Genomic DNA, 12,879 nt, shown 5'->3' on the forward strand with positions numbered 1-12,879 from the left:
GTTCTCACCCTTCCTTAAAATTGTGAGGGGAAAAAGATTAAAACTTAGTATTTAGTGTAGTATTTTATTAATTTACTTTAAAGTAGTGGACGCTCGTCATGTTAAAGTTTGTATGAAAAATGGGCTTTGCATTTAATTTAGCTATGATTTGACACTTTATATTTAAAACTGTCTTTATAAAATCCTCTGTTGACTACAATCTCTTCGTTATAATTAAGATTTATTAAGATTATACATTATTTTTTATTTATTTAAGATGATTAATGCAGGTACCTGCAAATAAAATTCGCGCTTATAGAAATCGAGTCGTCTTTCCCTCTGTTTTGCTTTCAAGTCTTTTAAATTGCCGTGAGGCTTTTATTTTGAAGCCTACAACCTTTAGCCGAAGAAGACCATCTCAGTGCCAGTCCGTGTTGTGTAAGCTGTTCCGATGCAAACATAAGTCACCATGTCTACTGATAGTGTGTTATTATCGTCTGTCAGTGGAGAGCAGGTACGAGAAGGATGAATTCAGCTAAAATCAAGCTATTGGTGAGTTTCTAAATTCATAAGCGTTGTTACAGTTCACAGTTTCATCCAGTTCAGCAGGTTTGAATGGATTCATTAGTAATTAGTAAATTATTGTTTTGTTTTTTCATAAGTAATGTAGGAAAAAACATCTGAGACAAAGTTGTTCTTCAGTGAAACCGAGAGCTCCTTTAGTTCTAAAGGAAAGAGTAACAGTAACCTTTTATTTTTTTCTGTCAAGTCTTTTCTGGAGTAAGTTACCACGCAATTACATGTGTGTGGTGATCATTTAGTCTCATAGTAATGGTATAAATTACCATGACGTTACTATCAGCATAAATGTAACATGATACCACCACAGTGCTTTTTTATATTGATATCTTTCTAACAACTCTGCATAAAACCTTTTGTACCATAGTGATCATATTTACCACAGCAACTTTCAGTGAATGTACACATAGCACAGTGTTCGATGGGCAATATATATAACCCAGTTTAATGCTAGCAAATAAAATGAAGAATAATGCTCAATTGAAATGAACACCTATTTTATGCAATATTTATTTAAAATGCACCCCCAAAATGTTCTATTATCAGCTGTGTTTTAGAGAGTGGAGTTTGTCAATAACACAGTGTGTATGTTTGTAGTCTCCTAGGTAGAGCCAGTCTGGTGTCATGTGACTCAGTAGAGTACAGGAGCATGTTGTAATGCATGTAAGGCAGCAGCAGTTATTCCAGACTGTCACATGCTCTTTTTTTTAACTGGTGTGAATTTCAGCGTACCCAGAGTACCGCGGTGGAGGTGTTTTCTCACATATGGTCTCTCTCTGTCTCTTGCAGCGCTGTGAATGTTTACTTCTTTCTTCTGTGTGATCTGAGCACGCTGCGTCTCCAGGATGACAGACAGATTTTAGGAGCAGACAGGCGATAATCTCACAACATTCTAGTGAGTTTGAATACTGTTTTTTCATGAGCTCTGTGTTTTACTGAAGTGGTTTCTTTTCTTTGAAATTCCTTCCTCTTTTTTAGTGGTGCATTAGTGGGAAGCACAGACATGTATGATACGGTAAATCATGTGACACGTGAAGGTGAAACGTGCTATTACTTTTTAAACCAGTGTGTGCATGACTTGACTAAATGGCAGACAACTTCTTTAATGCCTGCGGCAAATTTAAGTTTCTTTTTGTTATCCAAATGATTTGGTGTAATTACTTCCCAAAATTATTGGATCCCAATCTGAATGCATTTGTTGATCATTTCCAGTGATGATTTTGATCTCTTTTTCTCTCTCCTCCAGCATTAGTCTCTCCCAGTCACCCTCACATATACAGTCCCCTGGATCCCTCCCTGCGTGCCGTCTCTTTGAGAATGGACGGTCAGCAGTCTCTACAGGCCAGCGTGAACTCCTCTTACATTCCCACCTCCATCTCCTCCATGTGTGATGAAGAGCATTCAGAGGGCGAGGCGTCTGGGGACGACACTTCACCATTGCTCTCTCGGCAGCAGACGGCAGGGTCCCTGGCCACTCGTCACTGCCCGGAGGACTCTTACAATCTGGTGTACATCATCTTTTTCCTGATGGGCATCGGCTCTCTGCTGCCCTGGAATGTGTTCATCACAGCCAAACAGTACTGGCTCTACAAGCTCAGTAACAACTCCAGTCCCTCTGGTCAAGAGGAACCTCACAATGACCTCAGTGTAAGTGTCTTAACAAATCAGAACACTTTTGTTTGTAAGTTACTTGTGGTTGACCGATATATTGCCAAGGCGGAGGCTTTTATTTTGACAGCATCGAAAACGACAGACCTCTCATCTTTCTTAGTCTCTGTTTAAATGTTGTGTTGTTAAATTATTAGACATGAAACAAAAATGGTATACAAAAAAGTATTGTAGTTTCGCTTTTCTGTGATTAGCAATACAAAGGGAAAGGCTACAATATTTTCTCATCTTCTGTCGGGATCATTTAAGCAAGTCTTTTATCATTTAATAAACATGTGAATATGTTTGAATATCTTATAAAATAAACGAAAATATATCAATAAAATATTATAAAGAAAAAAAAAGATCTTAAAATTAAATTTAAAAAATCTATATCGTTTGATCAGTGTTTTTTATTTATTTTTATTTTTTTACATGATTTAATTTATTAGCACTGTATAAAAAAAATCTTGTTAAATTAATAAAAAAAGGGTAACACTTTATTTTAGTTGCCAATTCACACTATTACCTAGTTCCTTATTAGCATGTGTATTACTAACATATAGGTTGTTTATTAGTATTTATAAAGCCACTTATTCTGCATGATCATATTCTACATTCCTAATCCTACCCCAAACCTAAACTTAACAACTACCTTATTAACTATTAATAAGCCGCAAATTGGGAGTTTATTGAGGCAAAATCATAGTTAATGGTTTGTTAATAGCGAGAATTGGACCATAAAATAAAGTGTGACCTTTACAACTTATTATACTATGTGGCGGTTGAATGCTTGAATCTGAGGTGTGCAATTATTTTCAGGGAAACGCACGGCAAGGGCAGCTGTGGCCTAATGGTTAGAGACTTGGACTTGTAACCCGATGGTCACAGGTTCGAGTCTCGGTGCTGGAAGGAGTTGTAGGTTGGGGAGAGTTAATGAACAGTGCTGCCACCCTCAATACCCATGGCTGAAGTGCCCTTGAGCAAGGCACTGAACCCCCAGTTGCTCCCCGGGTGCTGGATATATATCTGCCCAGTGCCCACTGCTCCGGGTGTGTGTTCACGGTGTGTTCACTTCTCACTGCTGTGTGTGTGCACTTGGATGGGTTAAATGCAGAGCACAAATTCCGAGTATGGGTAACCATACTTGGCAAATGTCACGACTTTCACGACTTTCACTTTCAAACGTAGTTCCGGGCAGCTCTCTTGGCCACATTACAGTTCCATATCACTTTGCATAGTTAACTGTAATAACGGACATTACCTTTACAGCACACCGGACTATGGAATATATAGAGTACAGAATATTAATTTACCAATCTGCTTGAAGTACCATAATCTGCTTTTTACCGTGAAATGTACTGATAACCAAGACAATAATGCAGGTGGTAAAACAGGTGGGAAATCAGAGTTCATCTGTGACCTGTCCATAAAACACAGTGCACAGGGTCACACACTCAAAACACTATCAGGGTAACGCACATGAAACAAAACACCCTACTGTACATTACTGATAACAAAATTGAGAAGAAGCTTAAATGAAATACAAATGACGAGTTTGACAGTATTTCACAATATAATTGGATTTAATGTGATTGTTAATAATTTACAGATTTTTACTGGTAACTTCACTCTCTGAGTCAGAAGTCTTCAAACTCATCCATTCTAATCCTACTACTTGTCCGCTTGATCCTATTCCATCTCATCTCCTTCAAGCCATTTCTCCTGCAGTTGTACCTGCACTCACTCACGTCATTAACACATCCCTCCACACTGGTGTTTTCCCCTCATCATTTAGACATTGTGCATTGTGCAGTCATGTGCCAGCTGTTTGCTAAAGTGTGTCAGATGACACAGAATGCACGAGTGTCACCTACTTGTTAGCATGCTGAACAGTTATTTAAAGCAGTCACAACATGTTTCAGTAACTTTCTGCTCACCCCAGCATTCTCAAGGTCTTGTGATATTTGACAGAACTGATGTTCCTTTCATATGCAGAATCACAGGCTCTCTTTTGCTCCTTTAGTGTGTTCTAGAGTCAGTTATTGGGTAGAATCTGTCCTCTTCTGACAGTGACGTTAGTGTGTGATTTATAGTGTTAGTCTGCTGTTTCTTTCCTTCTTGACCTTTGGAATTGATCTGATTATGCACACTGGCTGCACTTTCATGTTTGTTTCTAAATAGGCTGAGGTGCATCCTGGGATACTGCTTTTATGTTTGTATTTCCCTCTTAGACCACAATATTTTAAACAAGAAGAAAAACCATCAGTTCTCATTGAATGGGTTCTGTTATTGGAATCAATAAATGTTTTTAGTTGTTATAAACAGAAATCTGGATATTTTTAATAATAAGATTAAAACTCATTATAAGTATTGATTTAATAATTATTTTCTGTTTGTCACTCTCACTCTGGTTAAACCGACAGGGCAGGAAATGCTGGAAGTGAAAGCGGATCATTTTATGAGACTCTTTTAATGCATGTCCTTTTGTCATTACATTTATGATAATTAAAGGGACCGTTCACCCAAAAATGAAATTTCTGCCATCATTTACTCAGCCTCAAGTTGTTCCAAACCTGTATGAGTTTCTTTCTCCAGTTCAACACAAAAGAAGACATTCTGAAGAATGTTGGTAACCAAACAGTTTCTGATCCCCTTTGACTTTCTCTTTTTTTTTTCTTCTTCTTCAGTGGGTCAGTGGGGACCTGCAACCGTTTGGTTCCCAAACTTTTTTCTAAATATTGTTTGGTTGGGAGCTGCTTGAGTAAATGATGACTTTTACACCCATCTGCATTATTTGAATGCCTGGCCAAAGAGATGTATCTTTAATCTAGATTTACACAGAGGGTGTGTCTAAACCCTGAACGTTATCAGGAAGGCTATTCCAGAGTTTGGGAGCCAAATGTGAAAAAGCTCTACCTCCTTTAGTGGACTTTGCTGTCCTGGGAACTACCAAAAGTCCAGCGTTTTGTGACCTTAGGGAGCGTGATGGATCGAAGCGTGGTAGAAGACTAGTAAGGTACATCACTGTTTGTGCTACATGCTTTTTGAGTGACTTATGCTTTTTATTGTTTTTTTTGGTCTGGTGTGCAGGACTACTTTGAGAGTTACATCGCCATTGCTTCCACAATTCCCTCAGTGTTGTGTCTCATCCTCAACTACCTCCTGGTCAACAGGTAAAAGAAACACATCTTCAAACACAAAACAATATACAATTCACTTTCCGTATTATCCACTCAGAACAGGCGAGTCATGATTTCAAATGCTGTTAAATCCACACTCTTAAAAATAAAGGATCCAAAAGGGGGGTTTCTCAGCGACGCCATAGAAGAACCATGTTGGGTTCCCCAAATAAACTTCAATTTCAATAATCTGAAGAACATTTTGTGCATTGGAAGGTTCCGTGGATGTTAAAGGTTCTTTATGGAACCATTGATGCCAACAAAGAACCATTGGTCACACTTTATTTTAAGGTCCAATTCTCATCACTAAACAATTAACTAGGACTTTTGCCTTAATAAACTACTAAATTGCTGCTTATTAAAGGTTAGTAAGATAGTTGTTAAGTTTAGGTATTTGTTATTTAGAATGTGGTCATGCAGTATTTGTGCTTTATAAGTACTAATAAATAGTCAATATGTTAATAATAGGCTTGCTAATAAGCAATTAGTAAATAGTGAGAATTGGTCTCTATACCGAAGTGCTTCCCAACCTTTATTTTTAAGAGTGCAGGATAGAATTTAGCATTTGAGATTCTACACTGGTTGAAAAATGGCATTAGTTTGTCTTAAAATAAAAACCAAAAAGAGTTTCTTCTCTTCATGTGCAGCACAATGGAAGCATCTCTGGCTGAGCCTCAATTGAATCAGTCTGCACACACAGAGTCCTGTTCAAGTGTACTGTGGTACCTTTGTAACTGTTGCCCATCCCTGTGCTCTCGGAGAATAAAGACTCAGTGTGTCCATTTGAAACATTGCATGTTTGTCTCCAGACTTCCCTTTTTTGTGGTTTTGTTGTGCACATTGGACTCTAATTTTAAAGAGTCAAGACGAGTTGAAAATAAGACATCTGTGGCCAGCTGGTATTGTATAAACAAGCCGCTTGATGGACACACTGCTGTTTTGTGCAAAGACTAATTGGATTGGGTTAAGTGATTGGATCATACAAACTGGATGACAGAAATATTTCAGTGTTCACGCAGTGATGTTAACCTGTAACTCTCTGCAAACCACTCCAGGAGCTACAACAGCATGTCAACAACCCTATTCTGCAAAAAAAAATAGATAATAATTACAAAATTAGCAAGTGCAGGTGCAGCCAATGATTAGTGACTAGTATCAGCCTTAAAATTTCTTGATTGGCGATATTGATGCATCTAGACTGCAGGATTGAGGGTAATATGATGCCAATATATAAAGAATGATTATACATTAGTTGGTGATGAAAATAACTGACATGGTTTGGCACTTCATTAAAAATAAAGTTCATCAAATATAGTTTATAGTTTGGTTTCTGCGTAGAACTGTGTTCGCTGCTCTTGTCATTTACCTAATATGTGCATGAATCTGTGGGCGGGGCTAAATAGACCGTGACGCAGAAGCAGGCTTTGATCATCTTCTGCGGAGGCGGTGCCTTTCCACACTGTTACATCGTAAAGTGTCACATTCTTGTCATTTTGGCAGATTGGCTTCAATATAAGCTATTTTTAGAGTAACAAGATTTATTTTTTTTTTATGTTTTGAGTTCTGAAACTTACAGAATGTTTTTATAGTACAATGACCTCTGATATATCAAAATATCAAAGGAATTTTGATTTCTCAATTTATGACCCCTTAAAAAACATGCACATGCACGGAATTTTAATTCCGTCAACTGTCCCGAACGTCATTTACACTGGCTTCTGTATTTCTTTCAGGCTTTCCTCTCAGGTGCGGATAATGTTCTCTCTCCTGGTGATCTTGGTCGTGTTTGTGGTGACCACAGCGCTGGTGAAAGTGGACATGTCTGGCTGCAGGATGCAGTTTTTTGGGGGAACTCTGGCCAGTGTGGCGCTGGTCAGTGGGGCGTCCAACATCTTCTCTGGCAGTGTGTTTGGTATCAGTGGCCACTTTCCCATGAGAATATCTCAAGCAATCATATCAGGTACAATTACATTTTACAGTAAGTGTTCATTCTCTTGAGTTAACTGAAAGGAAGTCGGTGCTTTTCATCTCTAAATATATATATATATATATATATATATATATATATAGAGTGAAGCCACAAGACTAAGCGTGTGTATTTTGTCTTCAGGTCAGGCCATGGGCGGCACTTTGAGTGCTTTGGCATCAATAGTAGACCTGGCTGCCTCGAGTGATGTGACCGACAGTGCACTGGTGTACTTCATCACAGCAGACATCTTCACTCTTGTCTGTATCCTCATGTACCTGCTGCTGCCCAGACTGTCTTACTCAAGGTGAGCCAGTTTGCTTACATGTAGCACAAACCCAGTAAAGGTATGACATTTCCGTCATTGCATAGGATAATTACTCAACCCTTGATAGCCATTATGAATATTTCACTGCACTAAACATTTGACTCCACAAATACAAAAGGAGCATTGTTTTGTTCCATTTATCTCACGAATATCTACAATATAAAAACCTCGCCACATGATATTGACAGAGCTGTTTTTTTAAAGACGAGCTGAAAGGGGAAGTGTGGTGCTGGTAGTGAATCCATGAGTTTCATCGGCGGTCTGGGGTCAAACCGCAGTTTCGTGACACAGTTGTGATGTAGAGATCAGCAGTTGCTGATGTGCCAACATACTATTTTTATATGCTTGAGTTGGGGATCTTTCAAAATCCTACATCCACCAAACTTGTCTGCTGTCATTCACGAAAAAAGAAGTGTAGCAGAATCTCTTTTCCAAAACAGTGACACTGAAAGGAGACTCTTACAAGCACCTGAAATGTAATGATAGTGACACGGGTGTATAATCACAGTTCATATGACTTTAGTATTATATTCCTAATTTTCTAAAACCATATGACATATCTGCGTAAAGAACAGCTGTCAGATCTTATTCAGATTCAAACATCATTGTGCAGGAAAGAGCATCTTGGAGATTCTGTGAAATATCTCCTTTGTTCAACAGTAGGAAGCTTTAAAGGTTTTAGAATAACGACGGCGCGAGCATATGATGATGATCAATTGTTGATGTAAATGCAGTACACAGAGTCACCGTTAAGTGGCACTAGAGCAGCGATTATATCTGACACAAAACTTTTGAAATGTATGAAATTGTATTTACATTTCATACTCAATGGTAATTCAAAGTGCTTAACATAAAAGGAAGTAAAATAATCCTAAATAAAATCAACAATAAAACAAGGAAATTAAAATTATTAAAAAAATTGATTTAAAATGAATTTAAAACAGTTCAAAATAGAAAATGATTAGGCTATACATAAAATACAGTGCAATCAGTTCGGACATCTCACAGTGCTCGTTCAATAAATGCACAGCTAAACAGGTGAGTTCTGAGTCTAGGTTTAAAAGTAGCTAATGTTTCAGCACATCTGATCTCTTCTGGAAGCTGATATAATGCGGGCGGAATAATAACTAAAAGTAGACTCCCCTTGTTTTGTGTGAACCCTTGGTATTTCTAACTGACTCGGTCCTAATGATCTGAGTGCTCTGTTAGGTTTATTTTCGGTGAGCATATCTGCAATGTATTTCGATCCTAGGTCAATGAGTGATTTATAAACGAGTAAAAGTATCTTTAAAGTAAATCCTAAATGTAACTGGGAGCCAGTGTAGGGACCTGAGGACTGGTGTGATATGCTCAGACGTTCTGGTTCTAGTCAGAATCCTGGCAGCAGCGTTCTGGATGAGCTGCAGCTGTCTAATGGTCTTTTTGGCAGAGGGAATCAATGGGGCTGTAGTCATTTGGGTATCTGGGTATCATCACAGCTTGTGGGTCCATGCACATGCTGATTTGTTTAAAAAAAGTTATAATTTGTTTTGAAGTTTTGATTTCTGCATTATGTATGTGAATATCAAAATCCCTGCAATAGAAAAACAGTCAAACTCACTGATCGCATTTCTCTTCAACAAATGCTGGAGAGTATTTTGGAGGCCTTTAAATAATGATAAACAGAATGTGTGGGGCACCTTTCGGCACAATACCTAGACATTGAAAAGACAAGAGCTGACCAAATGACACTTGCTTGCATTGATAGACATCTGTATATAGAGCAGCTACACCTCCACCTCTCCTAAAGTTAGCAGGGGCTGTTTCATTCAGGACCGTTGCACTGCAGCTGTCACCTAGCCATGTTTCATTTAGAAACATAACATCCAGGCTGTTTGTGGTTTTTAAGTCACTGATCAGAAATTATTTATTTTTCAGTGAGCGAATGTTTAAAAAAAGCTAACTTGATGGTATTATTTTTTGTTCCTACAGTAATCTTAGTTTGAGGCATAACAGGCCGCAGATTAGACTAGTCAGCTGTACGGCTTGAGAAGGCCTTAGACTTTCTATCAAGAGGATAAAACAGAAATCGAGAAAGCTACAGGCACACTGGGTTCCCGACACACATCACTGAGAGCTCTTATCAGTTGTTTTTGGTTCACCTGGAGCAGATGGAGGGGGTGGCAACGGCCGGGGAGCTCTGACAGGAAGAGGACGACGAGTTGGGCCCACAGGCTTAAGTTGATATCTGGGGCGAAAGAGTGGGAGATTTTGGTCACGGCTTACACCAGTTCCTCCATTTTCTGTGAGAAGCTCAGAAGTGGAGATGCTGGAGAGAGGGATAATGTGTCTGGTGAGCGGGGCTGTGTCTCTGGTGTCTCCGGTGGCTGTGATGTGTTATCCTGACTTCCCTGGCTGTGCTTTTTCCAGAAAGCCGTCCTTGGGAGCTGAGTCTCAGAGCTCTTCTGATATGTCACAGTCTGTCTGTGATGAGCTCTGTGGGCATGTTGTGGCTGTGTGGTGTTATCAGTGTCCTTGTGGGATGTGTCAACCACATGATGACTCTGATATGAAGTCCTGTTGTGACTCATACTCTGTCCAGGTGTGTGTGTGTGTGCCATTCAGGTTGAGTATATTGGCACACACTACTGAAGGATGGCGGAGGGAGAAATAGATATATGTAGTCCTTTAGCACTCTTGCACAAGTCTGTTTGGGTGGAGGCCTTCCAGTTTAAACAGTTGTCTATGACCCCAGAAAAGACTGAAGTTGTTGATGAATTTGACTTCTTTTATGCTGCAAGTTCTTTGTAGATATATATTAAGCCCAAGAAGCCGTGAAAACATGTTAGTTCCACTTTCTGGGAGTGGTCCACTGAGGAACGATTGAACTTAAAATCTTCAAAGTGTTTCAAGTTCCCTGAAATCTTTCTTAAGGAGTTCTGACTGCTCTTTCCGATTATCATTCCTTTTCCGCATGGATGATGTTCTGATTTGGAGTCTTGTGCTTCATTAGAATGTTCCAGAGTTCCTTTTTCATGTCAGAGATGGTTGCTTGAGGAAAGCAGCATGTAGCTGTAGTCTGCTATCAGTTTGGCTTGTTCCCCTACAAACCGTTTAGATTCACTAGATTCCCAGGACTCCCCGGCTGTATGCTGAGGGGGTCCGTGATGACGATCTGCTGCGTGCTCTTCCCTGTTTTGGAAGTCCAGCATGCAACTTTGTTTCAAGTACCGCAATTCTTTGTAGAAGTCTGTGGCAGTTCATTTAGCAAATAGATTCCACAAGAGGCATTTTCTTTCTTGTCTGTTTGAATGTAGGTAGCTGTGTTTTCCTGTCTCCGGAATATAAGCTGCTGGCAGTAGGGGCCAAGAGTCTTCTTTTTCATAGTATTATTATTCATAAATGGTAAAAAATATTCATACATTAATAATAACAACAATCAGTGAAACCCTTTATTTCAGTTTTCAGATAGTTACACCTCCCAAACATTTTAGACTAAACACCATAACAATTTCACATTTCAGAAGCAGAAAAATAGTTTTTACAATGTTCATATGTGACCCTGGAGCACAAAACCAGTCTTAAGTCACTGGGGTATATTTGTAGCAATAATCAAAAAAGCATTGTATGGGTCAAAATTATAGATTTTTCTTTTTATGCCAAGAATCAGTGGGATATTAAGTTAAGATCTTGTTCCATTAAGATATTTTGTACATTTTCTACCATAAATATATCAAAACTTAATTTTTCATTGCTAGGAATTCATTTAGACAACTTCAAAGGTCTTTTGTCTTTTTTTGAACCCTCGGATTACAGATATTCATATAGTTAGTCTGATCCTAATAAACCACACATCAATGGAAAGCTTATTTGTTCAGCTTTCAGATGATGTATAAATCTCAATTTAAAAAATGTACACTTAAGACTGGTGTTGTGGTCCATGGTCTCATATTTTATTTTATAGAAATGCTATAAATATGTTCATTGCAGTGAAGGTGTCTATACATTGTATTTTGTGACATTCCTAATCATAATAACAGGATCTCTGTCTGTCTAACTGTCTTTCAGATACTACATGGAAGTAGCTTCTGTACCCTACAGTGAGTCTAACAGCCACAGCAGCCGCTCGGACTCGTCCTCTGGATCCGTGCCACCCCTCAAACCCATCCTGAAGAAGACCTGGCTTCTGGGCAGCTGCGTCTTCTACGTTTTCTTCATCTCCATCATGGTTTTCCCTGCTCTTTCCTCGGGAATCCAGTCCATGAATAAAGACTCTGGAAACCCTTGGGCTACCACATACTTTGTGCCTCTGACTAGTTTTCTACTGTACAACGTTGCAGACTTCTGCGGCCGCCAGGTCACGGCCTGGTTGCAGGTGCCGGGTCCCACCAGCCGCATGCTGCCATTGCTGGTCGTCTCCAGAACCGCTTTGGTTCCTCTCTTCATGTTCTGCAACTATCAGCCCCGGTACCATCTGCACAGTGTGTTCTTTGCACATGACCTCTTCCCTGTGGTCTTCGTCTGTCTGCTGGGGATTTCTAACGGGTACCTGGGCACACTGCCCATGATCTACGGGCCCAAAGTGGTGCCGCGGGAGCTGGCTGAGCCTGCGGGGGTCGTCATGTCCTTCTTCCTCACGCTGGGGCTTGCTGTGGGGTCAGCCTTCTCTGTGGCACTCGTTCACTCCATCTGAGTCTAAAAAATGACTGGCTGGCTTTCAGACCTTTACAGTATCGCCACAAGACTGTTTACACTACATCACTCAAGAAGACCTTTGCCAATAAAAAATATATATATATATATTATATATTTCCTATTTTTTGTTACAGGCCTTATGCATTTTAGTGGTCACAATGAAATGGATGTTTTTTTTTTTATTTCTTTTTTTTAATAAAAAAAATTATATGCTTTTTTTATTAGTCAAAAAAAAAATTCAGAGAATATGCAATTATGTTTGTCCATTTTGACCTTTATAATAAAACATGTTTATAAAAAGAAGCATTGTATGTTCTCCTGCAATAATACACAGGCATAACCTTGTTTTACTGTGCTTTAATGGTTTTAGTCATGTTTAAAATGCGTTACCATAAAAAGGAAATGTTAAAATTAAATGCAAAATAATATAGCATATCTAACATCAAATAAATAATTAAAAATATATATTAATGATAACAATATTAATAATAAAAATGTCATTTACACAATTGCCACTTTTTTTC

At 38.8% G+C, this 12,879-nt stretch overlaps 1 protein-coding gene across 5 annotated transcripts; it reads left to right on the forward strand.

Moving 5' to 3' along the window:
• The first annotated feature begins 395 nt into the window (after positions 1–395).
• Positions 396–12,431, forward strand: slc29a3 (solute carrier family 29 member 3). Of its 5 annotated transcripts, XM_059566775.1 has the most exons (9): positions 405–531; positions 1,156–1,221; positions 1,348–1,453; positions 1,537–1,595; positions 1,805–2,205; positions 5,299–5,381; positions 7,121–7,347; positions 7,498–7,660; positions 11,729–12,431. In XM_059566775.1, the coding sequence occupies exons 4-9, from the start codon at positions 1,562–1,564 to the stop codon at positions 12,351–12,353; spliced, it is 1,533 nt and encodes a 510-aa protein (XP_059422758.1). In that variant the 5' UTR covers positions 405–531; positions 1,156–1,221; positions 1,348–1,453; positions 1,537–1,561; the 3' UTR covers positions 12,354–12,431. The 5 variants fall into 5 exon arrangements, with proteins under 5 accessions (XP_059422759.1, XP_059422758.1, XP_059422761.1 ...); XM_059566778.1 differs by lacking the exon at positions 1,537–1,595; XM_059566774.1 differs by lacking the exon at positions 1,156–1,221 and having other exon boundaries at positions 412–531.
• The last annotated feature ends 448 nt before the right edge of the window (positions 12,432–12,879 follow it).

This window comes from Carassius carassius, chromosome 14, assembly GCF_963082965.1.
Source record: "Carassius carassius chromosome 14, fCarCar2.1, whole genome shotgun sequence".
NCBI lineage: Eukaryota > Metazoa > Chordata > Actinopteri > Cypriniformes > Cyprinidae > Carassius > Carassius carassius.